The 25,924-nt window shown below is 50.7% G+C and overlaps 6 protein-coding genes across 6 annotated transcripts; 3 read left to right on the top strand and 3 right to left on the bottom strand.

Moving 5' to 3' along the window:
• Positions 1-225: 225 nt before the first annotated feature.
• Positions 226-1,382, top strand: COCSADRAFT_40545 (uncharacterized protein). Its single transcript, XM_007705924.1, has 4 exons — positions 226-552; positions 601-870; positions 920-990; positions 1,038-1,382. The coding sequence occupies exons 1-4, from the start codon at positions 448-450 to the stop codon at positions 1,150-1,152; spliced, it is 561 nt and encodes a 186-aa protein (XP_007704114.1). The 5' UTR covers positions 226-447; the 3' UTR covers positions 1,153-1,382.
• A 5,952-nt stretch (positions 1,383-7,334) lies between these two features.
• COCSADRAFT_248822 (uncharacterized protein) lies at positions 7,335-10,073 on the bottom strand. The gene is made up of 4 exons (XM_007706139.1): positions 9,974-10,073; positions 9,584-9,851; positions 8,080-9,410; positions 7,335-7,997 (listed from the first exon to the last, which is right to left on the bottom strand). Exons 2-4 carry the CDS (start codon positions 9,689-9,691, stop codon positions 7,505-7,507), a joined length of 1,932 nt encoding a protein of 643 aa, XP_007704329.1. The 5' UTR covers positions 9,692-9,851; positions 9,974-10,073; the 3' UTR covers positions 7,335-7,504.
• Positions 10,074-12,800: 2,727 nt separating this feature from the next.
• Positions 12,801-15,196, top strand: COCSADRAFT_40541 (uncharacterized protein). Its single transcript, XM_007705923.1, has 4 exons — positions 12,801-13,263; positions 13,445-13,666; positions 14,020-14,352; positions 14,441-15,196. The coding sequence occupies exons 1-4, from the start codon at positions 13,214-13,216 to the stop codon at positions 14,808-14,810; spliced, it is 975 nt and encodes a 324-aa protein (XP_007704113.1). The 5' UTR covers positions 12,801-13,213; the 3' UTR covers positions 14,811-15,196.
• Positions 15,197-15,872: 676 nt separating this feature from the next.
• On the bottom strand, positions 15,873-19,242 carry COCSADRAFT_248785 (uncharacterized protein). The gene has a single exon (XM_007706138.1). It carries the CDS (start codon positions 19,079-19,081, stop codon positions 16,127-16,129), a length of 2,955 nt encoding a protein of 984 aa, XP_007704328.1. The 5' UTR covers positions 19,082-19,242; the 3' UTR covers positions 15,873-16,126.
• Positions 19,228-19,667, bottom strand: COCSADRAFT_248813 (uncharacterized protein). Its single transcript, XM_007706137.1, has one exon. The coding sequence runs from the start codon at positions 19,633-19,635 to the stop codon at positions 19,405-19,407; it is 231 nt and encodes a 76-aa protein (XP_007704327.1). The 5' UTR covers positions 19,636-19,667; the 3' UTR covers positions 19,228-19,404.
• A 1,726-nt stretch (positions 19,668-21,393) lies between these two features.
• Positions 21,394-23,633, top strand: COCSADRAFT_248765 (uncharacterized protein). Its single transcript, XM_007706136.1, has 3 exons — positions 21,394-22,054; positions 22,171-22,346; positions 22,406-23,633. Exons 1-3 carry the CDS (start codon positions 21,575-21,577, stop codon positions 23,520-23,522), a joined length of 1,773 nt encoding a protein of 590 aa, XP_007704326.1. The 5' UTR covers positions 21,394-21,574; the 3' UTR covers positions 23,523-23,633.
• Positions 23,634-25,924: the final 2,291 nt, after the last annotated feature.

The raw sequence follows: 25,924 nt of genomic DNA, 5'->3' as shown, positions 1-25,924 counted from the left end.
CTGCTCGGGATTAGACGTATCTGTGTCGATTGAGTTGTATCTCTAAACAGTTTTCGTAGACCATATACCCGTATAGTCATCGAAAACACGAGTCAAAAAAACTGTTGGAGAGGAGAATGATGAATGGTCACAGTTGCCAGCAATATATAAGACTAATCCGTTCTAAGCCTAGTTTGAATGTTTGCATCTCCCAATCTTACTCGGCCACTTCATCACCACCGAGCATCTCTACGCACATGCAATAACCATAGCAAGACATTACGCTTATGTATGAGTGAACTTTATATCTTCATAACACTCGAATAACGGAAGAAATTTAGCCTGAGTCAGTATCGCAGGCATCGATATCCGCCTCATACGACCCAAGGGGTTGGTTTACTTGTACACTGTATACTTCCGGTACCCTGAACAACTTACAAGGCGAGTATTTCTAAATTGAACAATCTAATGGAGAATGTGTGGCATCTCCGCCGCGTCGCGGACAATGCCGCCAAAGCTTGTTGGATATGCTACAAGCCATCCACGAGTGTCCTGATTACGCCTTCCAATAAGGTGCGTTTTGACTCTGAAAAAGAGATCTAGGTGCTCATATTAATTCAGGACTTTTTCTACATCTGTGCTGGACACTTGACTGATCGAGGGTTCTGTCAGCCAGAGGCTGAGGAGGCAAAGAGGGTTGCGGATCAGAAAAAGCAAGAAGAGTTGGATCACGAGATCGAAGCGGTTAAGAAGGAGTATGAACAGAAGCAGCAACTCAAACGTGAAAAGAGAAAATCAAAGGACAAAGAAAGGGATAAGGAGAAAGAGAAGGAAGAAAAGGCCAAGGAAGATGACGAAGACAAGCAGGACGAGAAAGCCAAAGACGACAAGGCCAGTATGATCAAGAAATCTCAACTCCCTGTACTAACTGCCAATAAAGATCAAAGAGCTCTCAAAGACAAAAGAGAAGACTCAAGCCGACCTCGGTCCTCGTGTATTCCAACTAAACAAGTACGCATGTCTCGGGCCACTTTCCCCATTATACTGACGTTACACAGAAGCTTCTACCAAATGAGGTTGGACAAACTCCGAAATGCTGAAATCGCCAAAAGAAATCGCGAACGGCTGAACGACCCTAAAAATTTCCCGTCGGTACCTAGTGGTAACCCTTAGTCGCGTGTCATGGTCAGTCACATTGGGGATAACAGCAATACATCAGCTATCAGCTGTGTTTTATCTGTATAGAATCCTTCTCGTATTTATGGTTCATAGGTGGGGGAGAGTACATCCAGCGGACTTTGGGAGGGCTGACTGCTGCCAGTCATCGATCCTTCGCATACGATGCGGTCAGCAATTAGTGGCTGTACAGAATGCTATGCTTACTTAAATTCACACGTGTCGTGCATATGAACTGTTTTGGTCTACCGTTTATCTGGATTGTGGGTGCTTGAACGTCTGCTGACGGAATAGTTCGTGGTCATTCCGGAGTCATAGAGCTTCGTATCCACCAAGAATGACATCGCTCTTTGCATGTATTTCGGAGCTGATCTATCGATCCAAGTTAACAGAAATATTCTCGTAAAACTTAAAATTCAGGCGTCATGTTATGCGGGCAAACATGATATGTATAACTCGTCTATCCTATCGTTGCTGACCAGGTGGCTGATAGCAACTGCTCCCTTATATACGGTACTTAATCGCGCGCTAGAGTAGTAGATGGATCTGGAAACATACCGTTCTCGAGACTTTCTGCATTGATGAAATCTAAACTGCGATTCGCTGATTTCATCTTTAATCATTGCCTGAATCCCATGCGCTTGACGCGGTAGCCATGCGTCTGCCCTCATCGAACTGCACCAATCATACAACATCGAATCTTGTTATACATATGCAAGTCCCCACTCTTCGCAAGTCCTAACGCGAGCTGCAAGATCATATACCACTCCAGTTGGTGATGCTTTGTGATTCGGCCATTGAAGCTACTATTCGTAGGGCTAAGATGATGTTGCATACTAGCCATGTACGAACAAATAGTTACTCACCATCCAGCCCACTTGCATTCCTGCGTACATTAATACCACAATTGCCGAGTTACGGAATATATATTTGCTCCTAGTATTGTCCATTTCCATGTGATCGGTAGTTGATGCGCCTCTTGGCAGTTCCCAGCCCGGGGAGACTTCTCTAATAGACGCATAGTGTTAGGCATGACGCAGTAGCTGCAAAGACACGTAAGTACACATCCTCAGATGGACCACCTTTTGGATACTACCCATGCTCCATGGTAACATCTGGTTACGGCGGCTTCCACAGGCGCAAGGTGCTATCCTTGGGCGCCATCCACTGATACTATTCTCATGACACAAACTATTAGGAAAGCAGGGCCGCTCATGAACCGAAGTCATGATCGACCAGTCAACCCTACGTATGCGTCACCTTGCATGTCATTCCAAGCCATGCTTCAGCTGTCTGCCGTTTTTCGAAGATTGACGCTGATGCAACAACACAGCCCTTCTCCGCAGCTGAAATCGGACTACCGTATCTTGAACGCGCATACTTGAGCTGATGATGGTCAGCCGGTTGCGCGGTATGATTAAAACTATGATATGAAAAAGCTTATCTGCCATGACGAACGCAAGGCAAACATGATGGGCTTCCGTTAGAACATCCAGCGGGTCAGCATCGTCCCGCGCGGGCTTACTATTACATAGTAAGACACCACATCATTCGATGCATCATACACAGCGTGCGGGTTCTTACCGTTCCATTTCCGTACGGCCAAAGAAGTAGTTGATAAATCGTGCATATGGTACTGGCCCAACCAGCCCTATCGGAAGAAAGGATGGTTGGGCCTTGCCACCTTCCCAAAAAAAGCATGTACATGACAAGACACCAGAAAATGCATATCTGTGGCACCCAGCCTTACCATAGGGCGAACGTAAAAAAAAGGCGCAGATGGATCCCTTGTCGGAGTGGCCGGTTCTCCACTCTTTTTTGACCCGCTTATCAGGCGTCCAAGGGACGCTGCAACTTTCTGCATATACCGTGTCTGCCGTCAGCCATAACGCGGTGAGCCTGGTTTTGGGGACGAACAAGATGCGACAGGAATGTCACTGATATTCTGTTCCCTGTTTGTAAATGCACTATGAGGAGCCGTCCCAATTGGACTGACTCTATTCTCCGACTTTCGAGTCATGTTTGTATTCAACAAGGCTGTCTTACCATCCTCGCTTGTGCCATATTGCTGTACGTATAGATTGACGTAATTAAAGATATGAGAACCTCGTCCCTCCAAGTTCAGGATCCATGGATGTGGAGACTTATGATAAGTGTTATTGCGGTTGGCATGGGGGGAAATGAAGAAGAAAGTGTACTTGCGTTGTCAGACGGGCATTTTGCGACTCGAGAACACTGGGCCCGCGCATATGCGAACACATGGGACGGCACGTCGCCCACAACACTGAACTACTATGGGCACATAGTAACCAGGATAATCAATGTGTAAGTTTGCTCCTTCAGCTGGTACATCTTGATCCAGATCTGGTCAAGTGATGTCGAGCCATTATGGCGCAAGTACGGGGCGAGGAGTACGCTTTCGCAATGCGTCGGGCTTATTCGAGCGATACCAGGTCGTGAGACTCTTGTTAATCGTTTGGGATAAATCAGCTCTTGGGGAGCTGGTTTTTGAGATGCGGAAAAGATCCGTGGATGACTTGGCGCGTAAGCACCGTTTCTTACGTACATACGTAGAGCATATCCCTGAATAATCTAGTGCACGGAAAGAAGTTTGGCCGATCTGTCAAAATCTCATCTCTCACTTGCGATGCCCGGTGCGCCCTCCATCTAAAACTAAAAAATAAAAACAAAAGGCTCATGCAGAGTTGTAGCTATGATCCACTATCAAATTGGTTTCAGTTGTGTGTGCTCGGAAATCAGAAAAACATAGTTGTCCTGAAATCAACCATGGTCACTACATAACCACCGGTAAACTTTGTTCAGCCACAATAACAGGCATGACTCGTCTTGCTGTTCTCTCAGAACAGAGTATGTGCTAAAGGGGAAAGGCGCGACCCAAAGACGGCATACTACACGATTGGTTGGACTAAGCATGCCGAGACAACAATGTTAGAGTTTGAAACCTTGAAATATGTACATACTATGTACACACATACACATGTAACTAGACATAATTCATCAATGGTACGGAGGCTACTTTAACTTCCGAACTAAACCTACCAACCAGAGCCAGTAACCTAACAAAAAGAGCGGTGTTAAGTCGAATTTTGATTTTCTTGCTGAGCGCCCAGCGAATCAGAACCAAGATAAATGGACTTCGTAACCCGTCTTGCATACACACGCCAGATAACCCCCCCTCCCCCTCCCCATGCCAATATTTGCCTCCTCACACAAAACACAGGTTGCATGGCATCCAAGAAAATGTGTAAACCTTGACTCAGCCAAAGAACGACCCGACGATGCCTAACCCCCCAGCAAACCAGCACGTTGCGATCCAAATCATGCGCACCCACATCCGCCGCCGGTACTATTCCTTAGGATGCCTCTTGACGTACAGCTTCACAGGAAACCCTAACCTGCACCACACCAAGTCATCCTACCACACACACCCTCACACCCTCACCAACACTCACAAACGTCCGGCTCGGCAAGTTCCCACATCGGTGATTACCTCATCTCTAGTGCTCACCCTTCTCTCTCTTTCTCCCCCTCCCCACCTGACACACTCGTCGACTCCCCACAGTCTTCCCGCATTACGCCCTGGCGCGAGGGGGCGAGCGGGAAGGGAGAAGATCGGTAAGAAGGCAGTAGAACAAATTAGCTAGTGAGAAAAAAGGATCCGGTTTGCTCGGCGGAAAGACAGGAAATGTGCCGGTCGGGGGAGTATGGGGGAGTGCTATGAGCACAGGGTAAGCACTATGAGAGCACTATGAGAGTGGGGTTTGGACAGGGTTAGGGGTGGGTGGTCCCAGGCGAGTGAGTACTCGAAAGGGCCGGGTCACGTATAAGTGGGAGGCTGGGGTCAGGTTTGATGCGGGATGCGTTGTTTGGTGTGGTACCTTCATGTCCCTTTGTTGATCTCAGTCAGTCTCGACCTGGCTGTAGGTAGTAGCATGGGAGGGGTAGCGGAAAGGGCCGGGAAGCATGACAGTGGCAGATCGTCACGGCACTTGTTTTCTAGTCTACTAGGGACACTCCGCGTAGACAACGTTGATGTTTGTAGTCGTATGTAATTTGCGCTCTTCGCGCGAGAGCCATGATCAGGTATTGCAAGACAGGGTAAGCCGCCGAAGACACGTCCTCACTTGAACAGAGTGCGCAAAGCTGGAATGACATGCTCAGCCCAATATGACAAATAGGTCCTGTTTCTCTCGCAAAACACCCTAGAAGAAGATAGGTACCTAAGATACCAAGCACCTGCTCTCCATCCATCCATAAACTATACCCCCGAAATACCAACTCTATAGTAACCGCCTTGCAACATCTCCACTATAGCTCGGAAGCACCAAAAAGGAAATGAAAACTCCAAATACGAAACATCATCAAGCTCCACACCGTCCTCTTCTACTTTAGTTAGTGAAGCAACAACAAGGGCAAAAGAAGAAGGGTCTGAGCTTAATGAACTAAAATAAGCTAAAAAGCCCGCAACCTAATACTAAGTACTATACGCAACTACCAAATCTAGGTTTGAACCCACGCGGGCGCGGCACAGCCAAACCCAACCCAAACCAAAGCAGGGAAACACCACTCTAGTCACACCGTTTACTGTACGTTCCCTTGTACTCAAACCAAAAAAAAACGCAGTAATGCTGGCAAATTTTATCAAGGAAACCCCAAGTATTGAAAAATATATATATAAATACATAGTTATACCATAACCTTGCTTTATAACGTAAGTAGAAGGTATAACCGCTTTGCCCCACTAACCCCCCCACGAGAGGGAGGGAGGGCCTACGTAAGTACATAGCGCGCGAGCGGGCGTACAAAGAAGACGCATTGGGCAAACAATACTTTTAACCTACTTACTTGACCGCTTACATACGTGGTCCGTTGCTTTATGTTGCTCGGATCTTTAACTTGGGAAGGGTTTAGAGCGGTGCAAAGTGGGGGAGGAAAATACGCCGTTTACGCATTCTTTTGTTTTTTTGTTCTTGGTTTAACCTAGATGGGGGCAGAGGGGGGAGAGGGGGGGGGAAGGGGTTTACAACTGTGAAACCGCTTACATCCGAGGTTTTGTCCGGGGACCTACCGGGTAACTCTTAGTAGCTTGGTACGGAGTTTTCTTCTTTTGGAGAAGGCGGACCGGGGGGGAAATATATACGTGTGTGTGTGTGTGTGTGTGTGTGTATGCGTCTTCCCTCTGGGAAATACCTTGTTTTTTTAAACAAAATATACTGTATATATGATGCGTGTATTGTAAAATAATGTTTTGGGGTTTTGGTGACGAAAGTTGGATTATATGCAGGACCGCTGTCACAGGGGTGATGCTGACGACGGATACGAGGGGGGACCCTGAGAGAGTCCTAACTCGAGTGTTACGGGGAATACGTTTTTACCAAGGACATCAGTCCCTGGTTGATGCTGATGCAAGTTGAGGTGGCGACTGATATGCGTGCACATCACTTAGACTAGTAAGCGTCTACTTAAAAAATGACACTACCAAGAGTTTACTACTGAGGCTGACCCTCACTTGTGCGTCTGCTAGGCCCCGAGGCTGAACGTCAAGGTAAATGAGCTGAGAAATAAAAAAAAGGGGGAATGCACGTTGCCACTATCACGCTACACACACAGCCCTAGGACGTGAATCAAGATTTGACGTTTCTTTCCATGACGTTGTTGTTCTAGTTGAGCCTCGTTTCCCATACTGCCTGCCCACTTTTAATGCTGGGGTATTCTAAGCCAAGAAATCAGCCGAGAACGGCGAAACTGAAAATACAAAGTAGGCAATTATCAACATGATATTCGGCCACGTCGTAGTACTAATGAGAGATTGAAAACTTTTTTCCTTTGATAGGACTTTAACAGTTGTTGTTGTATTCATGAAATGATTTTTGTATGATAGGTCAACAAGGAACGTAGTCGCAAAGAAAAAGCTGCCTGTGAAGATGATCCTGGACATGTCTGTCCTATCAACGCCGCCGCTGAAACAAAAACACCCATAGAAATGCATCGAATGTGTCGTTGAGCCAGCGTCAGAAAATTCACTGATACTAATACGTATAACCAAATGCCATCATCAGTGTCGTTATGCCGAAGCGCCCTGGCCTGGCCGGGAATGAATGGTAAATGCAAAGACAATTTGCGACTGTAAAGACTTTTCGTGAGATTAAGACCATGCCTGGGAATGCTGATATATAAGCCAAAAGCAATGGTTTAGAGAGAATGCTACTGTCGAATGGAACTGAATAATGTCGTCAGAGACTGCGCTTAGTTGAATAAATTCCGGTCAGATCAGCCTGGAGATGGTGCGTCGCGCGTATTTCCTAGGTGTTTGGTAACTTTTGGTGAATCAAGATTCGTCGTGTGCTTCGCTGATGACGCCAGGCTTAGTTGCAAGGCTTGAAGGGCCGGATATAGAGGCAATCGAGCCGACGCGCTCTTGAGGCGGCGGCTCGTCTCTCATGCAGGCGTTTTCCAACATGTTAGTCCACTTTCCACTGGTCCCAGCATGGCTGTGCTTCAGGTGCTGTCGGAAATGGTCTGCACGGAAGAACTTCTTGGCTTGGTTGCATTCGCCGAACTTGTGCACGTGGTTCAAGTGCTCTGCCCGAGCCTCCCAATCCGCAGGGTTGGGGAATTCTTCACCGCAATACCCACAGACATCTGCGGCAGCTGGGCGAGTAGCCGAGGGGTGGAAAGCTGCATGAACGCCGGCAAGTGTTGCGCATGACCACGAGTGTCGCCGCAGGTGGAGAGAGTTTTGGTGGCGCTCTGCTTCGTTCTTGTTCTTGAAACGATTAGGGCAATACTGGCAGATATACTGCTTCTCCAGCTCGTGCAATCTGTTGCAGGGGTCAGCGCATGGTCATCCGGGCATGGGTAGGCCAAATAGCGGTGGGTAAGACGCAGACCCATGTCACTTACCGGAGCTCCTCTTCACTGTCGAATTTTTTAGGTTTCTTGGGACAACACTCGCAAATGTAAGCACCTGGCAGGCGGTTTGCGATTGAATTCTGTCGCGATTGTAGCATGCTTTCTGTCGACATTTTTCGGATTTGTGGATGCTCGGTCTCCGAAAAGCCTCGCTGATGCGGAGGTCGTGACAGGGACCCGCGGGGGCTGGGGTCCAACGACCTGTTAGCTGCATAAGGCGACACGGGGCCCAGCTCCGTCTCCCCTAACGGCGACAACGCATTGGGTGACAAGCGCTGATCTCCGCCGTAGCTTGTTATACTACTTGGGGCTGTGGAGAAGCCAAACGAAGACGCAATCGAGCCGCTACGTTGACTTGCAGATCCGGTTGAAGACAAGGAACTTGGGTTCGAATGGAACCGCGATGCGTTACAGTTCCGATTGACCAACATTTGCGCTGAACGACGGTGATATAGGTCGTTATGACCACTCGTTGTCGGACGATCGTCGCGCGCAGCTTCGGAGGGAGGCGACGAGGCGCGCCGTTTCAGGCCGCCCTTTGAGCCCAGTTGGTACTCTTCTGACTCTGCAGGGCTGCGCTCGTTGATGTTCAAGTCGCGCATGCCATTTTCCTCCATGCTGAACTCGGGATCTGAAAACATGCTGTGGTCGTAGCTACCACGATGGGTGGAAGAGGTGTCATCCAAGGGTCCTGGAGTCGAGATGCTACCGTAGCGCACCCTGGACGGCTCTGTTGGGTCGAATATGGGGCTACGAAAGCCGGTGTAGCCTGGTGAGAGGGCAGGTACAGTCAACGGCTTCAATTGACCATTGTGTTTGTATATCGAGATGTGCGGGTCGGTGACGGCATCTTGAGTGTTACTGGAAGATAGCGGAGGTGCAGTGGTCCTTGTGGGTGTACTTGGGCCACCAATCTTGGAGAGCAATTGCTTGTCGTAGGCCTGCGATGAGTTTTGTAGGGCCTTTTGCCCCAGCTGTCTTTCACTTGTGAAGCGGTGACTTGCGAGCGATGGGCGAGAGTTGGTGTTGCGTTCTTCGTCGCTGTGACCGCTGTGTTCGGAGCTCATGTCTTCGAGTGACCTGGAGATGGAAGGTTCTCGGTTGCGAGAAAGAATGTAGTTGCCCGCGGGCTCCCGTGGGTAGTTGCTTGGGGCTCCACCGTATAAGCTCGAGCCAGGTTTAACTGTCGCGAGCCGATTTCCGCCAAAACCTGTGTCCCTTGGACTATTTGTGTTACCCCATTGCCAACCAGGGTCTTGACCAGTCCTAAGGTCTTCGATGTGACGTGGTGGAGGCAAGGGTGGCGGGACTTGATCGCGAGCCTGTGAAATTTGCAGCACGGTCAGTCAATTGTTAAAATATGGGATAGTGAATGACAAGGACCTGAAGTGCATTGCAATGTGTTCGGATGCTATTTCAAGCATGCGAATTGGGCAATACCATTCCAGGCCCACACAAGAAAAAATGCAGCAAGCGGGAACACGAGCTTACGTACTCTCGGTATAGCCATTGCTACAGCTGGGCTTCCTATTGAGGCTCGGGTATGGTGTGGTAGCGGATAGCGGTGGGAATCATATACGCGAATGCTCGGCGTCGAGGACATGGTTCGTGATGATGCCGATATTTGTCGGTAGGCCGCCACTAAGGGGGTAGTAGCAGCTGAAGTGTACCTTGCCGCACACGAGCACCGCAAAAGTGGCGATTCGCGACGAGCAAGACGCGTGAAAGACAGTGGCTACTGGATAGTGTATGCGAGCACGGACCTAGACGCAGAAGAGTTAGCCTGCAACCATAGACGGCATGACCGAAACCGGCAGGGAAGAGTGCAGTGAGTGCGTAGCGGAGCGGCTGAAGGGTATTGCAAGAGTAACAGTGTGTGGCTTACCTGGGTATGGGAGTTACGTGTCGTTGGGGCGTTTCCGAGGGCGAGGCTGATAAGTAGTAGACGGAGCGGGGGCGGTTTCTTCGTACCCGTTGACTAGCGATTGAGGCTGCTCGTAGGGCTGAGACCCTCGTTGGTATAGGGTCGAGCTGAACAAACAATTCTGGCCCGCACCGCCACAATATTTGCTTCTTGTCGATGCAGACTAATGGTCATGGGATGTTGGCAGCGGCGGCAGACAGATACTCAAATTGTTGTGGTGAATGCAATGCTCATGGTACACTGCAGCAGAGCAGCCCAAGCAGGCATACGGGTAAGGGCCCTGTTTTTTTAGCGTGGACCGGAGGCGAGTGGAGTTGAAGGGATGAGAGGCTTTGCTGGAAGGCGTTTAGCACATTAGGGATGAGACAGTTTTTTCTTCTGGTGTGGAGAGAGAGAGGCACAACTGGACACGACAATAGCAGCAGCAGCAGCAGCAGCAGCAGACGGATGAGAAAAGAGATCCTCCACCGGGGACGGGGTTAGACATTAAGCACGACGCTGGGCAGACTCACGGGCAATGATTGGTTATTGCGTGTTGCTCCTGGCACGGAGCAACAGAGTGGAGACTCTGCTGGGCAGGGGTCAGAGCATGCAGGCCTTAGTCGTAGGCGTGGTTTCTGGCTTTTCCAGAAGCGTGAAGCGTGAAGCTCACGCCGGCCCTCTTGCGTGCATAGGGCTTGCCCAGTAGTCACAACGCTGCGTGGCCCTGGGCACTGTCACTGGCACTGGCACTGGCACTGGCATAAGTATGTAGGCGCACACGCAGGTGCAGCTGTCGATTTGCAGAGGGCTGCGGGTGACGGCAGAGGTTTCCCGGCGGCGGCGTGGGGGGCGTGAGTAGTGTAGGTGCGTGCGTGCGTGCGAAGGAGGGGAGGAGAGGCCCAGCGGCCAGTGGACAGTGGGCAGTGGGCAGTGGGCAGTGGGCAGTCAGCCAGAGGCCGACCAAGGGGGCTTAGCTGGCATATTGAGACGACAATCTATCGTGTGGATTGGCGCCCGCCTGTGGCCCCCCCTTCTGGCAGGTAGGAGGCAGGACGACAGGCAGAGAGGCAGGGCGATGGCCTGTACGTCAGGCCGGTGCAACGGTGAGAGAGGGGCGGTGGTAGGGCAAGACAGTGCCGATGGGGCAGACCAGGTTGGTGCTGGCTAGCTGGGCGGGCTGGCGGGCTGGCGGGCTTGCTGGGCTGGCTGGCCCTGCTGGCCCTGCTGGCTGACGAGGGTTGCATGGCCGGGATCTGACCAGGCTGGGTGTCGAGCAGCCAGCACAGCAGCGCGGATTGGACGGCCATGGGTGGACGAGGTGCAGGCGGCACAGCGTCAGATTCAACGCTTACAGCTTAGCCTGCAACGCGGGTAGCGGAAGCGGTCGCTGCGCACAGATGCTGACCAGCAGTTCCAACCCACCCACCACGGGCAACCTCCTCGCAGCCCTACCACCCGGCCTCTGTCTTTTGCTGCCTGCCCCCGGTGCTTCTTGGCGAGGCATTTCCGCCAGCTGATATTCACTTACTTACGTACCGCCCTACATGTACATATGTCATAGATATCTGCGTTCTGTGCATGTACATACATACATACACATACATACCTACCTACTAGATGTAGTTATATCTCTACTAGGTTTACTGACACCTGTGCATGTATGTACGTATCTATGTACACATCCAGGTACGTACATGTCTATCTAACCATCTCTGTGTCCATCTGCCCACACGTTACACGTGCGAGCCGACTAGCTTCCTTTCTGTCCATCTACATATATATATATATATATATGTACTAGAATGCACAAGCACACGCTTCCTGGCCCTCAACTGCTGTCTGCTGCTGCTGCTGCTGCTGCCACACGCCTTACCGATCTGCTGTTCGGGGCTGAGTCGTCTGGCCTCGCACTCGCTCCATGGGTGCCTCGTGCTGCCACGAGCGGTAGCATGCAGACACTCCGGGGTACCGGATCCAAGCCAAAGTCTGTGCTGCGAGCGCGCAAGAGCGGTACCTAACAAATACACGGCACTATGAGTACTTACAGTAGTAGTATGTTTCTGCTACGTGGGCTGCATGCGCTTAGTCCATGACCAGGTAAGCGGCGGTACACCTCGTTTGAGACAGGGCGAGGCTCCAAGCCATGGGCCATGTCGTCCAGTACTTATCGAATTTCCCGCCCACCCTACCGAACAGTAGCCAGCGTAGTAGTGTATGCTCTAGCAGAATACTCTAAGATCACTAATCGTGCCAGTCCAAACTCCCGTTTCCCACGTCCTTTGGGCCAAAACAGTGATGCGCTTCGCCGAGATGCGGGACGAGGCGCCACGGCAGCCTTGCACCCATCCGCCAGCCCGCACAACACGAGCCACAAGCCAGGGCAGTCCAAGACTCCAGGATTCCATGACCCCGTCTGTCGCTGGTCTCGCCCGGGTGTTTGAATCGGCATGGCAGTCCGCGTGCTGGCCTCGTAGACTTAGATGCTCGACAGCCAGTCTTGTCTACTAGGCACTGCAGACAAGACGCCATGAGCAAACTAGCACACGGGGCTTTAGGGCTCATCCATGGCCAGGGCTCTCAGTCCCTGATCCACGCACTGCAGCTCCGCGGGTGTACGGAAGGCTCCGCTGGCTCGACGACGACGACGACGACGACGACGACACACCTGACACTGGCCATGGCCGATGGTGCAAAGGTAAAATGATCGGACGCGCTGTCGTTGGCACCCTTCTGCTTCGGATCGCCGGCAGGCGCGCATGACAGGGACCATGGGCGTCTGCCCATCTATTACACTTGTCGGCGTCGTCTTAGTCGTAGGCGTAGTCGTCTTGGTCGCCGGCTTCTTCCATGGCCTTGGCTGGGATGACATGTACATCCACCCCTCTAGTATCTCTCTCTCTACACACATCAACCACACATCACATCCACCTCCGTGACCCCAGCCCACCAACCCCATGCCTGCAAAAATCTCCGACGATTGCTGCCGCCCCATGGTGCAGCAGCGTAATCACCTGGGCACCACGATACGGCCTTGGGCGCCAGAGACTACGGGTCCGCAATTTGGGCGGGTGTGCGCCATCACGAAGCCTCGGTGAAAATTAGACCCTCACTTGCACACCTTCACCAGCTTGCGTTTCGTCCCCCAAGCCCTTGATCTTCGCGCCCCTCCTTTTAGGTCTCCGACTATTTTCGGGTCTCTCCCCTCTGAGAGCTGCCATAATGGCCCTCCTCGACAGAGTTCCCGGAAACCTCAATCTGTACATTGGCGGGTACGTAATGTTGACGCCCGCTGTGGTTTCGAATTACCCCTCCCTCTTTGCAAGGCCATGCTGCATCGTCGTCGTCGTCGTCTTTGTCGTTGTCGTTGCCGCTGCCACTGCCGCTGCCGCCGCCGCCGCCGCCGCCGCCGCCTTGCCGGCCCACTGTCCAGTTGTCTGACCATTGAGGTAGCATCTTTACGCTGCGGCGGCGTGAGGCCCTCGAGCAGGCAAACATCACCCACGTCCTGTCCGTCCTGCGCACGCCCCTCGACGACGCCCTGTTTGCCCCCTTCAAGCACATGGTGGTCGAGGTCGACGATGTCGACGACGAGAACCTCCTCCAACATTTCCCGGCCACGAATCGCTTCATTCGCGACGGCCTCGACGCAGGTGGTGGCGTCCTAGTGCACTGGTAAGTCAACACCCTTGCTGAGCTGAAGCCTCGTGCACCCACACGACCCTGGATCGCCGCCCCCGACTGCCTTGCTTGGCAGTTTTGCCATCTTCACCACACCCGCCGGCTCCAGTGCCCTGTCGCTGGGAGCAATGCACCACAGTGCAAGTGCAGTTATTCCCCCCCCCCTCCAACCTGCGTCGCGTCCTGCATCCTTTGACTGCAAAGCCCGCCTTTTCTTTTCCTCTTTGCAACTGCCTGCATTACCCTTTCGGCCATTCTTTCCCCAATTCCACACCGCTTCCTTGCCACTCGTTCGATTCCATTCCCCGTTACTCGTAGCAATATGCCAACCACTCCTTCTTCCTTAGTGCCATGGGCAAGTCACGATCGGCTACCGTTGTCATCGCATATTTGATGCAGCAGCACAACATCAGCCCTTCCGAAGCCTTGTCCCACGTTCGGCAAGCCCGGTCCATCTGCGAGCCCAACCCAGGTTTCATGGACCAGCTCAACCTCTACGCTCAGATGCACACTCCACCCGACATCGAAAGTACCCCGGCCTACCAACGATGGGTCTATCAGCGCGAAATTGAGTTGAGCCGCGCGTGTGGTCAAGCGCCAGACGCCGACAAGATCCGCTTTGAAGATGAACATGTTGCTGATGAGGCTGCAGCCTTTGAATTAAGGTGTCGCAAATGCAGGTAAGTGGGGCCGTACGATAAGGCTTTAATGCCACCCTATATTCTCTTACCGCCACCACTCTCCTGCCCTGCGCTTACCTTGTTTTAGGCGCGCGTTGGCAACCTCGCAATATCTACTATCACATGGATCCTCTTTCACTGCAAAAGACGACGAGGCCGAGGTCCCTACTTCGGCCAAATGTGCCCATTACTTCCTTGATCCCTTGTCATGGATGCGACCTGAGCTCGAACAAGGCAAGTTAGACGGTCGTCTGGAGTGCCCAAAGTGCCACACCAATGTAGGCAAGTATGCCTGGCAGGGCATGCAATGCAGCTGTGGAGACTGGGTCGTCCCTGGTATCAGTCTTGCAAAGGGCCGGATCGATGAAGCAAGAAAAGCAACCTTTGGCATACGTCGGCCTCCGGGCGCTTCAGGCCCACCGGCAGTAGGCGATTCTCATCCCAAACAAAATCTTTGATACTACCCACTCGGTTGATTGGAGAATGTTGCTATGCACGTGGCTCTCTTCGTCCACTGCCCGTGGTACAGATGAACAAGACAACGCACATCCCCAAACAGCTCAGTGAAACCTATTGCTTCGGTACTAGTTCTCGCCTTGCGATCCCCTGCTACAAAGAAACAACGCACAGACATAACTCGTCCATGACTGGAGGAAAAATGAAATAAGAAAAGCGCCGATTGCTGCACATCCAACAAAATGGACAATCTCTACTTCTTTCAGATGTGGCACGATCTTCACAAAAGACCAATGAATACTCTATGATATGACGATATCTATGTATCATATTTCCATGCAGCAGACAAAAAAACGTATACAAATTCACTCGCTCAAAAAGAAAGAAGTACATCCCTTTTCATTGATAATGTTATTCGATTACTGCGCTCATCCATAATGTTCCGAACCCTCTGAGTCTCTGAGCACATGATATCTCGATCTATGCATTGTCTGATCTATACACGGGTCTTTCCATCAGAAGGAAATGACAACAAGTGGGCTATTATGACTGGCGTTGAAACAAAACTATGCGCACGACGAGTCGATGCCTACACATACACAGCAATTGCACTCGGCCGACTGACCTAACTGACTGTCTATACATGAGCCGCTCTATTACCCTCTTCTCATACAATCTAGACAGAACAAGACAGTCTAACTTGAACTTACTCTCATTCACGTCACTAACCTTGCGCTGCGCCACTATCTTAACATTGAAACACAGGCCTCGAAACCCATCATCACACAAATCTGAATCAAGTGACAGGTGAAGAAAAGCAAGAACAACACAAATCTACGCCAGCAGGCAGAATGAGATGGGAAAAGATTTGGTATACGTATAAATGTGACTCGCTTCCGCTCCAAACAGCAAAAATACCAAGAAAACAAAAGATACAAACAAAAGCATCCCGTGTCCCGACCTTGGTATATTACTCATGAGTGAAAGAAATCAAAAAGAAAAGAAAAGAATCATGGTCTAGACTTGATGAAAGCCAAAGAATGGAGATAGAGAGAGAGAGAGATAGGAAGAAGAAAAAGAAGAAAAAACACCTGCAGCGCCTCGCAAGTAAACAACGACAAAAAAAGTGGCATGAACAAGAGAACAGCATAGAACCCCCATCCATCCCGAGAGCGAAAGAGAGAAAAAGAATGCCCCTTGAAAGACTCGGAAAAGAGACAGAAGGAGAGAAAAGACGAAACGCCAAATCCCCACATCATCCCATTAATCCCCTTCCACCTTTCCAAGAAAAAACGTCCTCCGTCTCACATCTCACGTCTCACACCGAAGACGAAGAAGACGAAGACGAAGACGCAGCACCAGAACTCTCCACGCTCCGCGAGCGCACAAGCTCCTCACCCCCTTCCACCCCCAACCTCTCCATCTCCTCTGCAATCTCTTCGTACCACTTGCCATGGCACTTGCGATCGACCTCGCCCACTTTGCTCAGCTGCTCGCAAATATCCGCCACTTGAGACACAAACTCCGGTAAACCCGTGGTCGCGAGACCTTCGGTCGCCGTACTCGCAGCTCTGACTCGCTCGCCCGAACTACTAGCGCTAACGCGGTTGAAAATGTGCGTCTTGAGGCGCTGGAAAAGGACCTTTAGCACGGGGTCGGAAAGTTTGCCGGCCTCGGCTTGCGTGAGGAGCCTTGTGATGGTCGACGAGAGCTGCGAGCGTGTCGAGGGGGGCATGTTGCGCGATGACTCGAGGAGGGATGAGATTTTACCCGGCGTCGAAGCGTCAGACATGTAGCCGTTTTCCTTGAGCACCAGCCACATCTTATTAGCTTCGGATTTCCACTGTGACCGCACATCCCGTTTAAGTAGATTCTTAGCTGTAAGGAGGATTCCTCCAATAGTCGTAATACGAAGCGCGTCCTCGCGGATCCGGGCAATCCGGGCTCGGTCCAGTTCGAGTGTCTCTGGTAGCTCAGACTCCCGAAGAGGTGGAGTTGCGATTGCCAGATCGACCAAACCACGGGCATATATTTTGTGCGCAGTGGGTCGATTGAGGGGATTGGCCTGGCTCCACGGGTCACGGCGATCAGCCTCGGTGTGCATGTTGACTGCTGCACTGCGCCACCAGCGGCGTGTGCGGTCAAGAGTGATCTTATTTTCCTCGAGATCCTGCGTGAACATGCGTTGTTCGTAGCCAACAGCCTCCTTGATCAGTGTAGGAGCGGCATTCATCAATAGGAAGTTTGAGTAGTCTAGTGAGAGCAGGTCGATGATGTGAAGGATCTTGAACAACTTCTCAATCATGCTCGACAGGTCTCCCTCCTCCTTTAGTTCTTCAGCAAGCGCTTGAACCTCAGTGTCTCGGAACGGTGCACATAGCTTGGGCAGGATGCTGGCAATAAAGTTGAAGAATTTGCCGTATGAGAAGACACCTTGGCTGCATTGCCGGTTGACATGCTCTGGATCAAGGGTCTCGGAAATGAGGGTGTGCATAGAGTTGCCAGGCTTCAGCAGCCGTAACAGCTTGCCGCGTATGTTTTCCGCCATAGCAGTGGTCCAGTTTGCACTATCGCCCTCCTCAAATCCCCGTCGCATTGCGTCACACAGTTCACGATTGAGAGCGTCGCGCAGGTCAGCAGTCGGTGAAGGATCGATGCGGTACTCCTTGTCAATTGACAACTCGTGAACCAGTATGCGGTTGTCGGGTACCACTGTAAAGACCTTGGATAGCGACTGGGCTTGGTGACCCTGCGTAGTGGGGTCTTCAGGCTTAGCCTGCCCGGAAGCCGCCAATTCAGAAGCAGCCTCTGCCTGTTTGGCAGCGCTTTCGGCTGATAGGGGAGAGTCTGGTGTGGACTCGCCGGCCACACGTGGTCGAACTGTATCACCTGCGGGCCTCTTCTTTGGCTTCGACCTTCGGCTTTCGCGTATAGCCTTCCTGATCAGCATAAGGGCTTTGTCGGGGCCGGCCAGCTTCTTGATCTTGCTAAGCAATATAGCTTGATTGTCCCGAATGCCGTTTCTGTACTCATTGGCGACTTCATCGACCGTCGCATCCTTGACGCTTTGCCATATCTCGTCCAGGCTGACAAACGAGGCAACCATGGTTTCAACAAGCGCCGACGAATCACGAGATTTCCAATCGTTGAAAGCAGCAACGAATGCGCTGTGGGCTAGCAAAACAGTTTCTGTGCGTGTGGGCGATGGAGTGTAGGCATTGAGCTTTGTCAGTTTGGTCAAAGCAGACTCAAAGCTGATGACGAGGTCCTTGGCTTTGGTAATCAGATCCTGTTCCTGGTCACCATCTCGGCTGAAGACATGGGTGGGGTGTCCCAGGATAAGATATGAAGAGAGGAAGGTCCTAACAGCGGCGCTACGGGGGGCTGGATCTGCATCTGGGAGTAGCACAAACAAGGTCATGATCCTATCAGTCGTCTTCAACAGCTTCTCGTCTGCGAGCATGCCTGTGATGACGTCGAAACTAGTCTCCTGAACCATCTCGATGGACAGACCAAGTTTCAGCCATTCTCTGACAATGTCACGCCTAACCTTGCTTCTCCAGGCCACTTGAATTCTTTTGGCTGCATCTTCGGTGGATAAAACGGGACGCTGGGTGCGTGGTTTGAGGCTGGCCGGAGGTGAACTGGCAGTTCTCGGTCGTCGGGGATTGCGTTTGTATTCCAATCTTCTCTTTTCAGCCTCTGCCAACTTCTCCTCCATTTCTATACGATATCTACGCTCCTCAGCGGCCTTGCGCTCTTTCATGTCTTCAGCAATCTTCTTGGCTCTTCTAACCTCTTCGGCACAGGAGGCAGCAACTTGGGCGAGATGCTTCTCGCGGGCTTGTTTTGCTGCAAGGGCTCGCTCTTCACTGTTTGAGCCACGCGGGGCGGCCTTGGCCAGGGCAGCACGCAGTCTGACCTGCTCGGCATGTGCTGCCCGATCTGCCAATCTTGCCTTCCGGTCTTCGAGTATGGAAGCGCGGCGAAGGTGCTGGGCTACCTGGTGGCTTTGGCAGCTGTTGCGGAACGATCGATTCGATGTGTGTGAATGTGTCGAGGATATCGAGTTGCGGCGCGACGACGTCGCAGACGACTTGCGGCGGTTCGCTGAGTGCCGATAGAAGCGCGCCGCAATGCGCGGTGGTGGAACGAACGACTCGGCGTTATCGGCGTCGGATGAGAGTATCATGTCGGGCTCTTCTGGAATGTCGTCGCTGTTACCCCGCAGCTCAGAGCTGACCAGCTCCAACTCGGAGTCGGTGAGAGACATTATGTAGGATGACGATGAGGGTGCTGTCTGGCACCGGGAGTCGCGCGAGTGTATCGAGTTGGGAGTGGGAGCCACCAGTCGTAGTGTTTACAAAGAGGTGAAACGAAGCACGGGCTCAGTGGTGGTGCTCAGTGCAGCAAGCCACAAGTAGTAGGCAATGCAAGTAATAGCAAGTCCCTTGGCGCGAGACTTAGATGTGGGTGCGAGAATGAAGGGGACTGTTATCCGTGGAAGTGTGGTCAGCGCGCAGGATAGATGAACAACTGCGGCGGGCGTATGTAAGTATGTGCTCAGGGTGCCTACAAAACGGCTACGGAACGTGGTCACGGGCGCGCCGTGTATATACACAGCCTTCGAGGTAACGGAGAAGATGGGCGCGACAGCACTCGTCGCAGAGAGAAGAAGGCAGACGCGGTGGCTGGGGAGGGGTCCACGGGATTGTGCTTGCCTGACAGAAGATGACGAAACCTGGATGCACAGTAAAGCCGCGTGCTGCCCGGTGCCAAGGCTTGTATTACGGCAGCTAGGAAGTTCATAGAAGATGATCGACACATGCCCACGCCCAAGAAACCTCCACTCTCAGCCCTACCCATCTGGCTCCTTACTCGCCGCCAGAGCTTCCGGCTCTCCCATCCACGCTGCACCATGTGCGATGTTCCAACGGCTAGGTAGTACGATTGCTCGACGATGCACTAATCCCCGTCCGTGCCAACAGCGACCACTCTCGACTGCCTTTTGTCATGTACATCGAAGATCCTCATCTCTGTCTGGTTTCAGATCGCTACCGTCTGAAGGTCCAGACCCGTTGGCTATACGATGCATGGTCTTTATTCTCGTACCCTTCGCTAGGAAATGCACCGAGAAAGAAGGCGCTGACACAGAAAGACAGTCTTGTGCTTTATATTAACCAAATTCTATTCTATCAAAAAAGCATCCGATGACCAGACTACTAATGACATTAGTTACACAGTATATTTACGCACCCATAGCAGGTGTTGTATATTTATCTCTTTCTCTTCATCGGCGTTTAGAGGCCCTGAGGCCTTGACTGAACCCTGTCACTTATACCATTATACTCTATATCGTATTGTATCCTGCCTAACTAGGCAGCCAAATGCTCACTCGCCTATGCATGTCAGTCCAGATACCTTGTCTACCTTTCGGGTCTTTCAAGCGCTCTTCCTAGAGATTGGTCAGCTTTGCGCCCCAGGACTCGGTACATCCAATCTTACACGGAAGCTCGTACACTTCAACCGTTCTTTTTGAGCGTGACATGCGCCGAAGCTGTAGGGCAGCTATCAATATACCTGCCATCGCCACAACCAAGCCCAGTACACCAAAGCTTATCGTCACACTAAGCGACTCGGTATTCTCATTGTTGACAATTGCCTCATTTGCTGAAGAGGCCATGGCTGTGTTTGAGACGTTCATGTACGATGTGGGGGTCACTGTTGACGTCTTTGTATTCATGGCGGGCGTGGCGGATGATGGTTTTGATAAATCGAGCAGGATGGGGCTCGACTTGTGTCCTAGGGTACGCTTGCGAGAAGAAACTCAAAATGAAATGGAATGGATGTTTACGAGTGATCAATCGGAACTTGGTTGAGAGGAAGGAGTTGAGGGTACGAGGCTTAGGGTCATCTTTATGTCCATTACAGAGGCAAGTTAACTCTGCCCTGTTAGTATCGCATCTTCAAAGATGCGACTCAGTGCGATGCAACTCAGTGCGATGCAAACGGGTACCTGTCTGCCTCTGCTCCAGAAGGCAAAGAATGGACCCACAAGGCGCATTGCTCGTCTACCGGTATGGCGTTGGCCATACTTGGTGTGAATCGAAGTGCGATGAGATGCGACAACGAATGAGGCGATGGAGTTGATCCAGGTTTCCCCACGTGACACCCACAGTCGGCACTGGAAAGGTGCGACAATATCCGATGACCGATGGTAAAGCTAGGAACACAATACCACACTAAGATATACCTTCAACCCGTGACTGCGACAATGTGCGACCACCAATGAAGGAGGTTGAGGTAAGTGATGGGCAGTATTGAGGGGGGCCCGATTCACCATTCTGCAATCATACCGCATAGAGTGATATGCATCCCCCCGGCTGCTTGCAATTGCGATAAAGTGCGACAGCCAATGGTAGCCCATGCTGCGGATAGGCCAAGTTCACAGCCATGTTGTGGCTTGCATGAGCTGATATTGCCAGCTCAGCACGGGTATGTGCTGCTCCTCAGTATCGCACTTTGTCACAAAGGTTATTAGGTGCTCTTTTCGCACTTTGTCGCACCTGGATAGTGACTTCCAAACCGAGCGGATATCCACATATATACAAAAGACGCGACCCCTATCTCAAGTTCCCTTTCTCTCTTCCACCAGGTTGATCAGTCCATCACAGTCAATTTTCTTCGTTCACGAACTTCCTCCATCTGTACTCCTTTTCTCGAATTGCCCGCCGCTTCCACTTCGAAGAATATCCCAAGTTCAATCATGTCCATGAACACCAACGAACGGAATGACGGGCCAGCAAGTCGCTTCCATCAAGCAGAACGTACCCTCCGCACCCCCAGTAGGATATGTTGTGGATGTAATATGTTATTTACCACGGCTTACCTCCCTGCCTTGTGCTTGAACTGTAGTCATGGAACATGTGAAGCATGTCCAGTCAATGAATTTGTGTGCCATGGTCACGATTTGAGTTCTCACAAAAGCACATATGAAGGGCCAAGCAACTCTCTCGGAAGAATCCAGCCTACTCTCTTGAGTCTGGATCAGGTTCGCGACGTGGATGGACACAATGAGCAAGAGTTGCGAGGCCAGGTACAACATGAACGAGACCATGAACAGGAAAACCAAGTGGAACCACATCGAGAACATCTGAAAGAGCCGCAGTCGTCATCGATTTCAGAGCGCAAAAAACGCAAGCTGAACATGACCAAGTGCCAAAGGTGTCGATATGACAAAAAGGCTGTAAGTGATTGCGCGTATACATAATTGGATTCCTGGTGTGCAACTCTCATATCAATGACCACGTAAAAACAATTCGATGCAAGTTTTCCAAACTCGTACTAACAGTCAAAAATCAGTGTATCCGGCAAATTTCGGGAAAATGCAACCGCTGTACTGAAAAGGGGCTTCTTTGCTCAGAAGGAACCCGTGTGACACGCCCTAGGAAGCTTCCATCTAAGTCTTCACTGCCAACTCACGACAAAATTTCCCCACCAATCAACTCGGGTGGCTTAGAAATCAGCTTTGACCAAATGTATGTTGATGTCCCCTAAGTTTTGTGAAACAAGACCAGCAAGATTGAGACGTTCACAGTGCTCTTCTCGTAAGCTACTACCAAATGATGAAAAGGGCTGAAGAGCAGCTCAATAAACTTGACAAAGCTATGAAATTATTCTTTGGACGGCCTTCTTGGCACACTTACAAAAGTTCGGTTGTAGATTTTAGATTATTTGTCAGCACCATCTACGTTAAAGCAATTCTCCTATGCTTGACAAGACTTTCGACTGAGAAACAGTTCCCGAAAACCCTTCCGACCCGCTCTTCGCTTATCAGTCTTATTCTCGCTACGGATTCCCTCTATATGGCTGACGTCTGCCCTTTTTGCGAGAAAACCGATAACGTAACAGCAATTTATGGGCTTAGCGATTCTGTAGATTTATGCAGAAATTTCGTGTTCAAGGAACACCTGATCGACTACCATGGCCCTGAGCTCAACAAGGACAAACTGGAAGAAGAGATCCAAATGTATACCACGTTGTTAACTGAAGTACCACAGAAAATCGGAGTGGTATTTGAGTCTTTGGGCTGTTCTGAACTTGCTCAGCGGAGTAGAGCTATCGGACTTTACCATCATGACTCGATGATTTGGTGGGATTGGAAGATACTGATATTGCGTACAGGAGATTTTGACTGCTTGAAAAGGACAGCCCTCCATCGTATGCTCGATGGCGCTTTTGAGGATTATGAAGATCTTTCATTTATTTTGAAACAGGCTGAACACTTATGGGATGATGTCAGCGTATGGAATAGTCAAGACATACTTGGGAGAACACCACTGTACATATTATGCCAGTTTGAAGAGGATGAGGATTTGGTCGATTTCATGCAGAAGGTATTGGAAGCAGGCCCGGACCTGGGACTTGCTACAATTTATGGGACTATTCCGTTGCATCGCGCTGCTGCGAACGGATCTATTGAACTATGCAAAGCATTGGTAGAACGTGGAGGCAAATTCGACGTGGGGGCTGAAGATTGTGACAAGAGAACCGCGCTCGATCATGCGGTAGTCAAGAAACATCAAGACGTGGTGAATCTGTTAACAGACTGTTATATTGAGGCTGGGTTGGAGGAAAAGGTGGCGAAAGCACTCAGGATCGCAACAGCAGTGAGGGAAGGAACATACAGGATATATTATTCATACGGCCGCTAGAATGTATGCCAATTAAACTATACTTCCCCAAAGCCTGTATTTCAACATCGAGCACATAATAGACAATCATTGTATCAAACCAGCAAGAGACACGAGGAAGATACAAATAGTATCTACCAAAAGCGTCAGTAGCAACATCAGAGTCAATACATGCCAATCGTCTCATCATATAGCATCAAGCCTCCTGCCCGCTTTTCTTTTACTCTATTTGAACCTCGTTCCATCTCCTATGAGACCCTCGCATTGCTAAAATTATGAGATAGCAGAGAAGATCCATACTTACATATTATATTAGAGTTTTCGACTTCTGGTATCCGTTGGGTATAATTCGTGTCAGAGTATTCAACGAGCTACAGATGAGTCCAGGGGAGTAGAGAAGGAAGATTGTTTCAACAACATCAGGACTGGGATGGCAAAATATACTGTTCGTCTCTTCATCTCGCATAAGAGAAAGCAAGAAAATATCCATACCATTCCACAACTAACTAACTAGCCAATCGATACTTTCTCACCATATCAACCTGGAAAGACAAAAAAGAAGAAGAAAAGTCATTGCAAATCGTCATTTCATCTCCTCAGCCGTTCGAACTCCGAAAGAGAGAAATAGAAAAAAGCAACCTTAGCCACGAGAGGAAGTAGTCAGCACCAAGCAACCCAACTGCCCCAAAGAGTAGAGCCCAAACAACGGAACATGCCACGAGGCAGCAACAAGGCGTAGCGAACGAGCCCTGCATGTGAAGGCGAAAAAGCAAAAAACCTCGTCAAAAAGACGTATGTAAAAGAAAAGTAGCATATGACGGAGACTGATGAGCATGTTTACCCGGGTGGATACATTTGAATGGACTAAGCACAACAGACCTCTCAACACGCCGCATTAGGTAATTTTTTGGGGTGAGGCAAAGAGATCATCAAGTGCATGCACAAACACACATGCACATGCTACACTTCGGTGCCTGAGGCATTGTTTCCGACACGGATAATGTTTCCAAGTCGTGATCCGTCAGTGGCGTGTGTGTGTGAGAGAGAAACGAACATCCTTTGTTCTTCTTTTGTGTTTGCAGCGGATTCATTTTGGGGCAATCTCCGCAAACAGCCAGAAGAAAAGACGAGAAGAGAAAAGAAAGGAACGGCTAGGTCGCGGGGTAATGTTCGCATACCCGTCCTTCCCCGGTGCCGAATTTTCATTTTTTTTTCATTTTTCTAGGTGGGTGGAGATGATAGTTGTGGTAGGACGTGCGTGTGTGGAGATGATGATGTTAAGCGTGCTGATGAGTGCTCCACGCCTTCTGATGTATTGATTTGTAGAGTGTCTAGAGCACGTATGGTAAACTACATACACTAAGTTTTGTTACGTACCACAAAAGTGAGTTTGCACTAGGAAAGAGTCAAACAAAAGTGCCGGAGAAGGAAACATGGTGTGCATGACACCCTGACCCAGAGTTGAGCCGTTTGCGGGATCTTGGAAAGGGGAAAAAAAACTACGAGTGCATTGTTCGGCAGAAGCCTTCGATGGCGTCTAGTGTACCAAGATGCAACATGACGAAAAGATGAGGTTCAGGCTAGAAGGGGTGAGGGGAACCGGATGATTCTAGACCGTGGCGGATTTTGTTGGACATGGGGGTTTCTCAACGTAAGAGGCTTGTATGTACGCAGCTATGACGGGAGATAGGCTAAGTGTAGTAAGAGCAAGGTGGAGATGAGCAAGCGAGAAAATTCTGACGGAGTAAGGCGTTTGGGAAGTCGGGTAGTGAACCATGGAACAAAAGAAACCCTTTGAAGATGACATGTTGGGACGACGTGTGCCGAGCATTGTACATACCATTGCACGGCTTTGTTCGGCAAGTAGCTTGGAGGGTAGGACTAGAGTAGTTTTTTGCCCTTTACGTGAACCGCATGATGTAGAAGGAAAGTTGGTCGGGTTATGACGACATTGTGGTTGTCTAGTCGTCGCGGTCGGAGAAGCTGTAAGGACGCGCGGTCGGGTAAGATGGGCAATGCAGTGGTATGACCGATGCAGCTGGATAGCTATCCTATCGCAATCGATAAGTGGATAAGGTAAAAGTCAAAATTCTCGCGCATAGCTGGCGCGCGGGACGAAAGCTACCCAGTCAGAACGGGGAACAAGGGACAGGCGGCCCACAATTCATTTCAAGTGCATGGCAGTGGGACGGGGAAGGCCACAAGCTGCGGAGTGGCAGGGCTCGCAGCACAAAGAGCGAACGACGAGCGTCGATGACACTCCGGCAAAAAAGACATGCAGCAGTCGATGTCACCTTGGCGGCGTGATGAATTCTTGGACCGTCGGGGGCCACGGCGCACAAACAGGCGCACAGCGGGTTCCAGGCGGAGCAGAGGCGGCCAATGGAGGCGGGAGATGTGCACACGGGATGGTGGCAGCTGTC

This window comes from Bipolaris sorokiniana, assembly GCF_000338995.1.
Source record: "Bipolaris sorokiniana ND90Pr unplaced genomic scaffold COCSAscaffold_15, whole genome shotgun sequence".
Classification (NCBI taxonomy): domain Eukaryota; kingdom Fungi; phylum Ascomycota; class Dothideomycetes; order Pleosporales; family Pleosporaceae; genus Bipolaris; species Bipolaris sorokiniana.
Note: the sequence above shows the minus strand (reverse complement) of the source record. Positions and strands in the feature narration are given on the sequence as shown.

Excerpts from the sequence above, each read along its gene's own strand:
- COCSADRAFT_40545 (XM_007705924.1), top strand. The coding sequence starts at position 448 with ATGGAGAATGTGTGGCATCTCCGCCGCGTCGCGGACAATGCCGCCAAA. Across the intron at positions 553-600 it reads TGATTACGCCTTCCAATAAG|GACTTTTTCTACATCTGTGC; the intron begins GTGCGTTTTGAC and ends ATATTAATTCAG. Across the intron at positions 991-1,037 it reads CGTGTATTCCAACTAAACAA|AAGCTTCTACCAAATGAGGT; the intron begins GTACGCATGTCT and ends GACGTTACACAG.
- COCSADRAFT_248822 (XM_007706139.1), bottom strand. The coding sequence starts at position 9,691 with ATGTCCTCGACGCCGAGCATTCGCGTATATGATTCCCACCGCTATCCG. Across the intron at positions 9,411-9,583 it reads TAGCAATGGCTATACCGAGA|GCTCGCGATCAAGTCCCGCC; the intron begins GTACGTAAGCTC and ends CAAATTTCACAG. Across the intron at positions 7,998-8,079 it reads GACAGTGAAGAGGAGCTCCG|ATTGCACGAGCTGGAGAAGC; the intron begins GTAAGTGACATG and ends CCCCTGCAACAG.
- COCSADRAFT_40541 (XM_007705923.1), top strand. The coding sequence starts at position 13,214 with ATGGCCCTCCTCGACAGAGTTCCCGGAAACCTCAATCTGTACATTGGC. Across the intron at positions 13,264-13,444 it reads CTCAATCTGTACATTGGCGG|CATCTTTACGCTGCGGCGGC; the intron begins GTACGTAATGTT and ends CCATTGAGGTAG. Across the intron at positions 14,353-14,440 it reads TTAAGGTGTCGCAAATGCAG|GCGCGCGTTGGCAACCTCGC; the intron begins GTAAGTGGGGCC and ends ACCTTGTTTTAG.
- COCSADRAFT_248785 (XM_007706138.1), bottom strand. The coding sequence starts at position 19,081 with ATGTCTCTCACCGACTCCGAGTTGGAGCTGGTCAGCTCTGAGCTGCGG.
- COCSADRAFT_248813 (XM_007706137.1), bottom strand. The coding sequence starts at position 19,635 with ATGTGTCGATCATCTTCTATGAACTTCCTAGCTGCCGTAATACAAGCC.
- COCSADRAFT_248765 (XM_007706136.1), top strand. The coding sequence starts at position 21,575 with ATGTCCATGAACACCAACGAACGGAATGACGGGCCAGCAAGTCGCTTC. Across the intron at positions 22,055-22,170 it reads GTCGATATGACAAAAAGGCT|TGTATCCGGCAAATTTCGGG; the intron begins GTAAGTGATTGC and ends GTCAAAAATCAG. Across the intron at positions 22,347-22,405 it reads GAAATCAGCTTTGACCAAAT|TGCTCTTCTCGTAAGCTACT; the intron begins GTATGTTGATGT and ends AGACGTTCACAG.